This window comes from Penaeus japonicus, unplaced genomic scaffold, assembly GCF_977035675.1.
Source record: "Penaeus japonicus unplaced genomic scaffold, GWHDUDI00000001_assembly GWHDUDI00000040, whole genome shotgun sequence".
Lineage (NCBI taxonomy): Eukaryota > Metazoa > Arthropoda > Malacostraca > Decapoda > Penaeidae > Penaeus > Penaeus japonicus.
This window is the reverse complement of record NW_028234442.1, coordinates 14,479,589-14,492,088: the sequence shown is the minus strand read 5'-3', so window position 1 is coordinate 14,492,088 and position 12,500 is coordinate 14,479,589. Positions and strand designations below refer to the sequence as shown.

Genomic DNA, 12,500 nt, shown 5'->3' with positions numbered 1-12,500 from the left:
TGATGATGACAATCATAATTACTGTAATTGCCATAATATTAAGCAAAATGGGTTTCACCCAACATCCAAAACCTAGATGGCACCACTTTCTTCTTCCACCAGCAGGAGAGAGATCTTTGAATGGCACCTATCTATGGTCTCTAGCAAGCACTTTCCTCATAGAGTGATGGCACATAGCTAGTTGCTGACCTTTTGCTCTAAAGTACCACATTGACCTACTTATCTCTGCAATTATACCTAATTGCCATACTGATAATAATGATTATGATTATTATTGTATTACACTAATGAAATAGAATCACTGAAACCAAGGTGAAGCATGACTGGTGCATGACTAGTTGTGATATACGTAATGTAATACATGGTAAATTATTCTTTTTGTCAGCAGCCAAGTTTCTCAAGACCCATTTGTGCTTGTATCAACCACATACATATGGATTATGATGTAAATTTTCTTCATCTCCCACTCCTTCCTAGTACACATCCTACACACAAACACACTCTCATAGATACTGACACAGACAAGAGCCCTAAGCAAGGGTTAATCTACACCTCAGTCTCACCTCTTCTTCTCATATTTGAGAATCATGAAGTCTCTGATCTTATGCTCATCTTTGGTGTCGGGGAAGGGGTTGGCCTTGGCATCGTAGAGGCCTAGCCAAACCGCCTGACAATACTGTGAAAAAAGGAGAGAATTCGTATCAAGTGGCATGCAGTAGTAGTAGAGAGCAATGGTATTTAACAAGGTCTTGAGTGATACTTTTATTGGAACAGCCAATGACAAAACTTTTTCTTTTCCTTATTTCTTGAAGCTTCAACATTAAGATTATCTGCTTATACTGAAGTATATATTTATTCATTACATACACTCTTTCAACCTTCTTTCTCTTGGTTACAGGCTGGGAATGCCTTAACTACATTTAAACTGATTAAAACTGCTATAGAAAAAACATTTATCTTCAAAAAGACAACTTTTCAAAACAATCACTCTGTCAAAATATTTACTCTCAATTTCATTAATAAAAAAATTAAGCTACATCATATTTACCTGATTACCCTTCGATTTGATTTGTTCAATTTCCTCGGGTGTAAAACTCGCCATCGAAATAGATTTGACGCGGTGAGGTGGATTTAGGCCCCGTCTGTTGGTAAAGAAAAAAGAAATGTGTTATAACTCATCATACACTTTTATCCATTTGGTAACTTGATAGATCAACTGTATAAGTAATAAATTGAACACAAGACATTAGGATTAGATATGTTTACCAACTTACTCTTTACAGTTTAATGTGATATATTTTGCGAGTTCTGAGAATCAATGACCTAATTACATTCCACTATACAGATTGCACTGATAATAGGCTACACAATTCATAGTTTATTTGCATAAAGCTGCCTGCAGTGAATTATTCCAGTCCAAGAAATACGCAAAGTAAGTGTTCTATTGCTTGTAAATTATACCTATAATACTTATGTACAGTAAAAAGTGTGTAATGCTGGGTGGCAATATGTATGTGATGCAGCATCAGCATCTGCTCACAGTTGAAGCGCGCACACAGTCATGAAGTATTATGGCTATAACAGCGCTAGCTTCAGTGTTACATGGTTCTAAAGTCAGCTTAAACCTTTGTTTTGTGAACAATTTATGGGAAAATGCCATTTAGAGTAGCATGCTCTGTCCAGAGGGCAGAGAAAATACTTTCCCTGTCCCACTAATCTTTAGCCGTACAGCCAGCCTGACTGCTAGTTCAGTCGTTACGTGGGTTGAAACACATTTAAGCAATTGCTCAATAACTTTTAGAATGAAAGCCAAACAATTTTCTTTCTTTACTGCTAGGTTTTAAAAGACCTGCTATAATATGAATGTAACTTGCATATCTGTGCCACTACTATATCAAGAAATAAAGTAATTCAATCCAAAAATAGTAAAAACCCTTTTGGGCAAGCTACAGCAATCCATTTGGTTTAGTGATATCAAATTCCCATCCAGGGGAATCAAAAAAATCTCTAAATATCTCATCTATGTTCTTGGGTCTATTGTTATCACTATAGAACAAATCATTTTCAAAACTATGCTATCTCCTTTATAAAGTACCTAAAAAAAATAATAATAAAAAATAAAAATTCTGTATATCTGTGCATGACACAAACTTGAATTGTGAGTATGACGCTTAACCCATTGCATGTGGGTGTTATGATATACATGATGCAGGAACTCTGGTCTGAGGACAGGCCTCATGACATACAGGACGTTCGGGGATTTTGGATCATTATATCATTTTATTGTGTTATGAGTAATGAGTGAGCAATTGCAGTCAAACTTAATATAATTTCCATAATATTAAGCAAAATGGGTTTCACCTAACATCCAAAACCTAGATGGCACCATTTTCCTCTAGCACCATCATGAGAAAGAGCCCTGAATGGCACCCATCCACAGTCTCTAGCAAGCATTATCTTTAGAGAGCGATGACACACAACCAGTTGAAGACCTCTTGCTCTAAAGTACCGCAGATGAAGGATGTGTAGGCCGAATGTCTATAATATGCCCCTGTGCCAGTAGGGATGCCTTTTACTGATGCACTCTCAGACATATGCACAAGTATCCTTCCTCTTCCCTATCTCTTCATGTTATCTTGATTGTGGATGGTTATACGTTTCATATTCATTAATGACAGTACATAGATATGAAAAAATAAAGTTCCTTTTTGTGCTCCCATAAAACAAAAATACCTCTATCACACTTAGTGTAAAAAAAAAATGAATGATATGGACCCTTAACTACGATTTTAGTCAACTGCAAAATTGTTAGAGTCTTTGATATGACAGATGTAAGTCTCTATATACAGTTAAACACACAAAAATTAAAACACAAAAATGACTACCTCTACAATGAGAGACTAACAGAGAGTGGGAAAAGTCAAAGTATGTTGCGTGAAGCTAACTCCGTCTGAAATAAAACCCTTCCTGGAGACTGGGCAAGTGAATATATCCCCCCTCCAGGCAAGTGAATATATCCCCCCTCCGGGCAAGTGAATATATCCCCCCTCCGGGCAAGTGAATATATCCCCCCTCCACAATAGGTTAATATCCAATTGCTTAGCAATAAAAAAAAGATTGAAGAAATTGAATACTGATAATCAGAGTGACTTTCAGTAATCCTAGTGTATCCCTTAGAATACAGAGCTCTTGACTACATTAATGAGAATGATTTCCTGATTACTACATCATTTTTTTATTATTGTTATTTCTTCAGTTTATCAACTTTTATTCAGCATTTCTTTCCCATTTCTGCAGTACATTCCATTTCGTGCGCCCATAAAAGTGAATAAGCAGAAAAATAAATCATATGAATATTGAATATTCATTTTTAAGCAATTATTAAACTAATTAAGAAATAAAAAGCTTATTATTTGTAGTATCACTCTTATATTACCCCATAATATAACAAATAAATTAATTATTAAATAGATCATGCAAGTTCTTGTGCAGTTTATATAACAAATAAACAAATCAACAAATAGCTTACATCATTTCTCCTATAATCTTTATAATGATCAAATGTAGAAAAGAATAATACACTACATCTCATGACAATCCCAAGTGAACAAGCAAAGATATGACCAGATTGTCCAAATATTTCCAAATATAATAACAGAGAAAGTATTCAAATGCTGTTCAGCAAATTATCATGCAAGATTCCCTAAAAATATGTAAATAAAGCACAATATTCATCAAGCTGCCTTTACACCAATTATACAAATTAATCAAAAGAGTGAAATGTTTCTTTAATTACTTTGGGAAGAAATTAACAATTTCTAACCCTCAAATCGAGGATGACAAGCTGAAATCCAACAGGATTAAAAAATAATTTTAAAAAAAAAAAAATCGATCTCAAAACAATATACCTTTTAGTAGGGTATATTATTGTGCATCTAGTAGTTAAGAAGCAGAAGTAAAAAAATCTAAAAATCACCAAGATACAATGTTTCCAAGTTACAGTTCCCCATTACCCAGGTGATAAAACACTAAATGGGTGCTGACATAGCAAAGTCTCCTAAAGCTAGATAACGCAAAAGAGGAGGTAGTGGAGAGGATGAAGTGTCCTAAGAAAAAGCATCAACTCGAACCAAAGCACTCCAAACACCTGTCATATTAAAATGCAAATCTGTCTCACAAGAGGATATGTCACGGGCTATTGAATGGACCTCTTGAGAGCTGTTGCAATCAAAGGATTAAATCAAAGGTATATCATTTCCCAGAATACATCAGATCTTAACTCTTTGATGACGGTGCGTCACACCCGTGTGACACGGCTAAATGCCCGATGACAGGGCGACACACCAGTGACGTTCCCGATGCAATATTGCATAGGCCCGGCGTAGGGGGTTTCCACTTATCACTGGGCCCATCGGGATAGGGTTAAAGGCAACTTAGTCCACCGAGAGTCGGGATAATCTAACACATCCACTGGAGGTCTGTCATCAATGGTTGGGCCGAGAAACTTTGTCCATTAGTTTTCCTGGTTGTCAGCAAATGGGAGTCTGGTTTCAATTATGAACAAATTTGTCAAGACATGAGGAGTTACTTGATATCTGTGTCCTCTTTCAAGTTTAGATAACTATGCTGATGTCACAGACATCAGGTCACACCTCATACATTGACTCAAAAATATATCTATACTGCATTCTTGTTTGAATATATAACTTTGATAATCAGGTCAATTATGCATAAGGCATGAATGTAAAAGTATACCTCAAATCTTGACTGATACACATATATGTGGCCATTATAATCAAGCATAAATATGAATGACATGGTTGAAATACATCAACTGCATCTCTTGCTTTGTGAAGTTATTGATTCTCAATCATATTTATTTTCTAAATAAGTCACTGTAAACCAAACAAGACATACAAGTAAGATGTGTTTGTACAATATACAAACTGTGACCCTCAGATTTTGTATGTTTACAAGATTCATTTAAAGAGAATTGAAAGTATTGTAAACATTGCAATAATTTTCACTTGACACTTGTTACAAGGTTTAATACATTTGTAAGGAAAGCTTTATGAAGTTACAGGTAAACTACCTTTGTAACCAAGACTGATAAATACATAAATACTCATATTTATCTCTACACTCTTAACAATCTTAAAATCACTGCTAGGAAAAATCTTTTAGCATTACAAGTACTCCCAAATGCAGTTACATCTGTGTGTAGAGAAACCATACAAATACAGAAAATATAAAGTATAGAATGTAAGAAGAAACACAATTCTACCATACAGCACCTCTCCTTCTTCAACCGACTCGCACCATGTCTCATCATTCCAAGAGTAACAAGTCTCCACGGATTTTGGAAGAAAGCAGGTTGACTTTGGGGTCTTTTGCTTTAATTTCTAACTATATATGACATTCTTAGCTAAGAAAATCCTTTTTGCTGACCTAGAGAGATCTTTCAGCATTATAAATGCCAACCATCCAGGGGTTTGAAAAATGAATTAACAGATCTATCAAAAATAGAACTTATCAAAAAAAAAATAATAATAATTAAACAACTAATTTGTCAATTAGCGATATCAATAAAAATAATAATAATAATAAAAAAATAACAATGATAACAATTATGATTATGATTATGGTTACGATAACGAAAACAATGATAGTGGGAAGAAGAACAATAATGTAAAAGATAACAATAACAATAACTTTGACAATAATTATAACCATAATGGTAACAATAACGATAATGAAAATGATATCAATTATAATGATAACAATAACGAAAATGATAATGATAATCATAACAATAAGTTAACAATCATGTTGATAATAATTATGATGATAAAAACAATAGTAATCATAATCATCATTATCATTAATAATATTATCATCATTCCCATTACCATAATAATAACAGTAATAATAACATTAATAAAAATAATATAAATGAAAAATAAATCATAATATCAAAAGTAATAATTACAATAATAACAATAAATAGTAGTAACAAAAATGATAATGTTAACAATAACAATAACAATAACAATAATAAAAACAATAATAATAATAATAATAATAATAATAATAATAATAATAATAATAATAATAATAATAATAATAATAATAATAATAATAATAATAATAATAACAATAATAACAATAATAACAATAATAATAATAATAATAATAATAAAAATAATCAATATCATTGATGATGATGATGATCATGATGATGATACTAATACCAACAATAAGAGCAACATCAACATTAGATGAAACTAACCCATACATACTACACAAGAAAAAAAACAAAAATCTATTCCCATCCCCATCCCAATATATTCTGACACTGCTTCACTTCTGAAAATGTATGACTCATGACACTACATGACTCGTGATGATTCACTGTTCCTGACACCACAGAATGTCTCAAAGAGCACAATATCCGACAATAATTAATTTCTGATGACGCGTTGCCTTTAAGAGTGACAACCTCCTACGCCAGCGGGCATCGCAGGAATACTCATGCAGTGTGACTATGACCTGTGACCTGTGACCCGACTGACATGACCGCATTTAGGGTTTTTGGAAGAACGGAAAGACAAATGGCTTGGAGGGGGAAGACAAATGGGCAAGCAGGAAAAAGGTGGAGAAGAGACGTGAGGAGGTACGAAAGGAAGAAAATTGGGGAAGAAATAGGATTGGAAGATTGGGAACAAAAAAACATATAAGGAAGGTGAGAATAGGAAGGGGAAAAAGGAAGGATAGGGAATGAAGGAATAGGATAATACAGATAGTATATAGGAGTAGGGAAGATGGTAAGGGACGGGAATAAGAAGACTGGAAAAAGATAGGAACAAGAATGATAGGAGAAGAATAAGGGAAACACAGGAAATGATGAAAGCTGTTGCAAAACATAACAAATACCAGGGAACACAGAAGAGAGATGACAGCAGGTGAGAAAGCCATGGATTCAGAGAGCAGAAAGAAGAGGGGAAGGTGAGTAAACAAGAAGTAAACAAATTGTGGTTCATGCACTACAGTGACAATTTGGAAAATACAAACAGTAGCAGTGAAATCCAAGAGGATAATGAGAGTAAAAGATACAGCAGATGAGGAATGGGGGAAGTTCAATAACGAATTACCTCATAAGAGAAAACAACAGGGAGAAAACAGGAGAGCAGATAAAGTAAGGAAAAAAGGAAACCCAAATGGGAGTCTGTACCATTACGGAAAAAATGTCTCGACGCAACAGAGCCCAAAACGAGGCCTTAAGAAACGGGAAACAAGAATAACAGTTCAGACAAGGGAAAGGAGAAAGAAAAGCCAATCGTTTCTGAAAGTCGCAATTGAGAGCCAGCTGATGGAGGAGGGAGGAGAGGAGGAGGAACAGGAGGAGGAGGAGGAGGAGGAAGACCCCCTCCTCCTCCCCTAGCCCCCTTCCTATCCCTCTCCTCTCAACATACACTTACAGAATGCCCGAGCAGGACGTGCACACGAACGACCCCACAGTCATGTTGATGTAGGTCGTCCCTCTCTGGTGGCAGTCGAAGCATGTCCTATTGGCCGCCTGGGAGCCGAGGTCGCGTAAAATCTTCAAGTGCTTTTCGTCTTGCTTCCTCCTGCTCGAGGCCATGTCTGGTCGGTCGGCAACTCACGTCGCGACCGACGAGCTCTTCGGAAAACCTCGTGGAGGGGGGGGAGGGAGGGGGGGAATGGGGGTGGGGGGATTTGTGATGTCTTTTTTTTTTTTTTTTTTTTGTAAGCTTTTGTTGTGTATTCGTTTGTTGAATTACTTGTGGCGTGTATATGATTATTGGTTTTGAACGTCTCTGCCGTCAAGTTCTTCTGAGTTTCTTGTCGGGAATATGTAGATATGTAGAGGGAGATTTGAGATTTTATGATTTATTATTGATATTCTGTTTTTAGTATTTTGTCTGTTTTGTTATTCATTTATTTATCTAGCGACCTCGACTGTCTAGCTCTTGGGAAAACCTATGAATAGGAGAAGAATGGGTGAAAAATAGGGGGAGATTTATCATTTTTTGATGAATTATCTATTGTGTATTTGCTGCTCTATTATCTTTTTTTTTTGTTCATGTTTGTTATTTTGTTTGTTCTGTTTATTTATCTGATATATTTAAGTGTCTCGACCACCAAGTTCCTCTGAAAACTGAGGCTCGAAAGTCTCGCAAAAAAAAAAAAAATCGGGGGAAATCTGAATGGATTTTTTTTCGTTCATTTTCTTTATTCTGATTTATATGTGTCATCGTTATATTCATTTATTGGTATTTAGCTATATTTTGTTTTCTGTTCACTTTTTTCCCTTTTGCTGTATTAATTACTGCAATATCGTATTTGGTTTTGCAATTTTCTATATTTTCTTCTGTCTGTAGAATGAAATTAACTTATTTCATTTTGAGGCTTATGTATATATATCTTTTACTCATTGCTATTATTATCATGATCCTCATTATTAGCATTAGCATTACCATTAGTTTTATTACTTTTTATCATCATTATTTTCATTATTATTACTATCATCATTAGTAATATTGTCATTATCATTATTACTATTATTATCAGTATTATTACCATTATCATTGATACTATTATCATCTTTTCTTAGTTTATTGTTTTCTTCATCATCATTAATGTCGTCATAATTATTATCATTATAATTGTCATCATTGTTGTTGCCTTTATTATTGATACATCATCAGTATCATTATCATCATTTTCTTATCATTATTAGTATTACAACTATAAAATCAATTATCGTTATTACTATTATCAGCATTATCATCACTGTTATCATCAATATTATTACTACTATTATTATCATAAATAGTATCATCAGTCATCATTACTATTATAATTACTATTATCATTATTATCATTACTATTATCATCATAATTAGCATTATTATTACTATTATCATGATTATCTTGACCATTTTCACTGTAACTATCGTGTCATTACTGTTATCACTATCTTATATTCATCATCATCATTAATGCCATTAAAATCATTACTATTATTATCATTACTATTACTATCATACTTATCAATATCATTTTAACATAATTACTGTGATTATCATCATCATCATCATCACTGTCATAATTTATCTTTATTGTTATTACTTCTCATTATTGTTATAATTGATACAATGCGTATCGTCAAACAATTACAACGCAAAACACCGGCGAATAATAATCAAATTCTGTAGACCAATAAAAAAATATATATATACTTGAACTAGAAATAATTAACGAGTGAAACGAGATGACTTATCGTAACAGTTCTAATTACTACACAATCATAAAGATATTTTTAAAAAGTGATATCACGAGCCACAAATAACAATGATAAGGAACTAAAAATGTGCGATCACTGACAGAGAAACAAAAACTCTTTACTACAAATAAGTAAATTATTGTATAATAAGATAGAAGAAGTAGGAGTAACGAGTGAATTAATGACAAATGAATAATGCAGGAACAAGAACACCATCAACAATGAAACAAACAAAAATGACGTAAAAAAAGAACAAAAAATGATAATTAACTTTAGATAAGAACACCATATAACAAGTAAAAGGAATACACGCAAATAGAACGAACAAATAAAATGATACAACACCATCAAATGAATAAGGAATAAAAATAAAAAAAAAACATTTTCAAATAGATCTAACAAATACAACAGTTCATTGCCCTTTTGTTCCATTGCCAGGTTGCCTAATTGCACATATTAGCAACACGGACTAACTCTTCAAGGTTGATTTTATTAATGTGTCAATTATGCAATTGGATTAAAGTCCCATGGGTCGCACATAGTAATGGTGTTAATTAGTGAGTTGATTAGGATATGATATATAAAGTGAAGTTTATAAAATCCCAACAGATAATAAATTGAAAAGGAAATTGTCCCTTTTAGTTTATGTGAATAATTGAGATAACACAAGACGAGTTTAAAGTCCCAGCTTTTGCAAAATAATGGGTTCATTAAACATACAATGCGTTAAAACTGAAAACTAATAAGATCCTATTTGTTGTAATTTTAAATCTATATATCCTACTGAGATAAACCTTCAACTTGATAAATATTCAACTTGCAAAAAAAAAATAATTATTTGATAAATCAAACAAGAAGGATATTAAGATAAGAAAAATTTCATCATTGTATTTGGATTTTACCAACCCTCGTTATCAGCTGACAGTGTTGGAACCCCCGTCAGTCAGTGTGTTTACATCCACTGCGAGAAGAGGTTCAGCCCAGCCGTACCCTTAGACATTTGGAGATTTTCTGTCTTCCTGTGTCTTCTCAGGGAAATATTTGTGTTTTTTCCCTTCCTTCAAGACCTGCTGGTGTAAAGAATGACAATGGGAGACCACGCCCATAACGCGCCCGTGGCTTCGCTTGTATTTCCGGTGTTAATTCGACCGATTTTGGCGCAGGTGAGTGTGGTGAAGGGAGGGTGTATGTCTCTCTCTCTCTCCTTCCACTTTTCCTCCTCCTTCTCCTTCTCCTTCTCTCTCTTCCTCTCCTTCTTTGATTTTGCTCTTTCTCTTTCTTTTCCTTCTTCTCCCTCTCCCTCTTCTCCTTCTCCTCTTCCTCTCTCTTCTCCTTCTTTTCCTTCTCCTTCTTCTCCTTCTCCTTTTTCTCTTCCGTCTTCTACTCCTCCTTCTCCATATCCTTCTCCTCCTCCTCTCTCCTCTTCTTTTTCTCCTTTTCCTTCTTCTTTTTCTTCTCCTTCTCCTTCTCCTTCTCCTTCTCCTTTTTCTCTTCCGTCTCCTACTCCTTCTCCATTTCCTTCTTCTTCTTCTTCTTCCCCTCCTCCTCTCCTTTCGCCTTCTCCCTCTCATTCTCACTTTTCCTTCCTCACTCTTTCTCTTTGGCAAGTATGAGTATGCATGTTCATTGGTTTGGAAAGCTGTGATGTGCAATGTGAATTCATAGTGAAGGTGAACATGAGATAACTTTATAGCGTTATTGGAAGGGCATCGCCTGTCAGAATGCCTGTGGAACACCAGTGAAGGACCAAGATGGAAGGTGACAACTTCATAGTACAGATGAGGAGGATGGCCAGGCATGGTAAATAAAAGTATGCTGGTGTTTTATCAATTTCTTATGTATGAGCAAACAGACAAACAAGAATACAGCATAGGAGCAGGAGGGTCAGAAGGGGTCAGCAAGTGCTAATATTGTGCCAAGATCGGGTACTTATATTTATTCTCATGCCTGGTTGATAAGGCAGGGTAGAGTCGAGGCAGTCACCAATGTAGAAAGGAAAGTGTTCTTCAGTTTAGCTCAGTTCAGAGTAATTTGCAAAGATGTCGCTTCTCCCAGGCTATATGCATGAGGTGGCCCAGCCTCTGCCAGCTATTAGTGCTGACTCATCTGATCATCATAACTGAATGATTACCAAGATGGTCGGATTGCCTGTAGGCACTCCAGTTACCAAGAGGCAAGCGAATGGCATAGCCGTCTCACCAGCCTGGTGGCTGTTGTTTGTGGGCCCTGCCTGAGGAAGCAAGTGTGCTCACAGTCCATCAGAGTGCTCTAAATTGGTGTCCGGGGTGCCACAAGGCTCATCATGTCCAATGGGGGGTATGATTTAAGACCTTTAAGACCAACATGGCTTGGTATCCAGTTGAGGGTAATGCATCTACCCTGAGCCAGGATTCTCTGAGCAATGGTGAGAATCGGGGTCAGGGGATGGACATTTTCAAGGGGCGTGCTTTGTTGCTGGGTGTATGTATGACATGCCCGTCTGTCTTGGCTGCATAGGCTTGGGCTCCCATAATAACAACTGCCTCTGCCTGGAGCAAAGAGACATTGTCAGATACCTACATAGCTTTCACTAAAAACCAGCTTGTGCAGTGTGGGTGAGTGGGTCTACAGAACTATCCATGTAGTAGGTTTTACTACCCAGTGGAGTGATTGCTGCAGTGTATCTCTCTCTCACCCTATATCAGAGGTGGAGAGTACTATTTCTTTCTCCTTGACAGGCTCATGACAGAAAACTCTATCAAGGGTAATGCCTATGGCAGGGGTGTGACATAGTCTGGGTGGGGGGGAGTCCATGCCCTTGACCAATAGAGTCTCCTTAAGTTCAAAATGTATCAACACCTTGGCTGTGTGAGACAGCCAGGAGTTGTTAGCAAAGAGCTCATGGTCCTGTGCAAGACGTCTGTGCACCTTTTGTCTTAGCTGCAAGTCTGGCAGAGACTTTATGACTTTGGCAAGAAACTGGGCTGCCATTTAATTAATTCTGATATCCAGGGGGAAAAGATTGGCCTCCACAAGAAGGCTGACAACCTTACTCCACCCAGGGGCACCCAGAATGATCCTGGCAGCCTCGTTTTGCATGATGTCAAGGCCTTTCCTAAGTCCAGGTTTGACTGTGATCAGGACGATGGAGGCGAAGTCCACAATGGGACGAATCTTACTACATGTGCCCAGTCCCTAGGCATCACCCTGACAA

General features: G+C 35.9%; 3 protein-coding genes across 6 annotated transcripts in view; 1 reads left to right on the top strand and 2 right to left on the bottom strand.

The window, feature by feature from the left end:
• Positions 1-7,684, bottom strand: part of drongo (Arf GTPase activating protein drongo) — a 45,398-nt gene extending 37,714 nt beyond the window's left edge. Inside the window, exons 1-3 of one of the 3 annotated variants that reach the window (XM_086534248.1) lie at positions 7,479-7,684; positions 1,049-1,142; positions 564-676 (exon numbers count right to left, since the gene is read on the bottom strand). In XM_086534248.1, coding sequence (XP_086390374.1) covers positions 564-676; positions 1,049-1,142; positions 7,479-7,642 — 371 coding nt within the window. In that variant the 5' untranslated portion in view covers positions 7,643-7,684. The remainder of the gene's footprint in view (positions 1-563; positions 677-1,048; positions 1,143-7,478) is intronic. The other 2 variants (XM_043037401.2, XM_043037402.2) reach the window with 2 other exon arrangements.
• The window catches only part of LOC122246048 (BTB/POZ domain-containing protein KCTD9), a 454,156-nt gene that overhangs the window by 138,930 nt on the left and 302,726 nt on the right, over positions 1-12,500 (bottom strand). The gene's annotated exons all lie outside the window — the stretch shown is intronic.
• Ccm3 (programmed cell death protein 10 Ccm3) overlaps positions 10,223-12,500 on the top strand; it is a 13,206-nt gene continuing 10,928 nt past the window's right edge. The window contains exon 1 of the mRNA XM_043023336.2: positions 10,223-10,470. Within this exon, the coding sequence (XP_042879270.1) occupies positions 10,390-10,470 (81 nt within the window). The 5' untranslated portion in view covers positions 10,223-10,389. The remainder of the gene's footprint in view (positions 10,471-12,500) is intronic.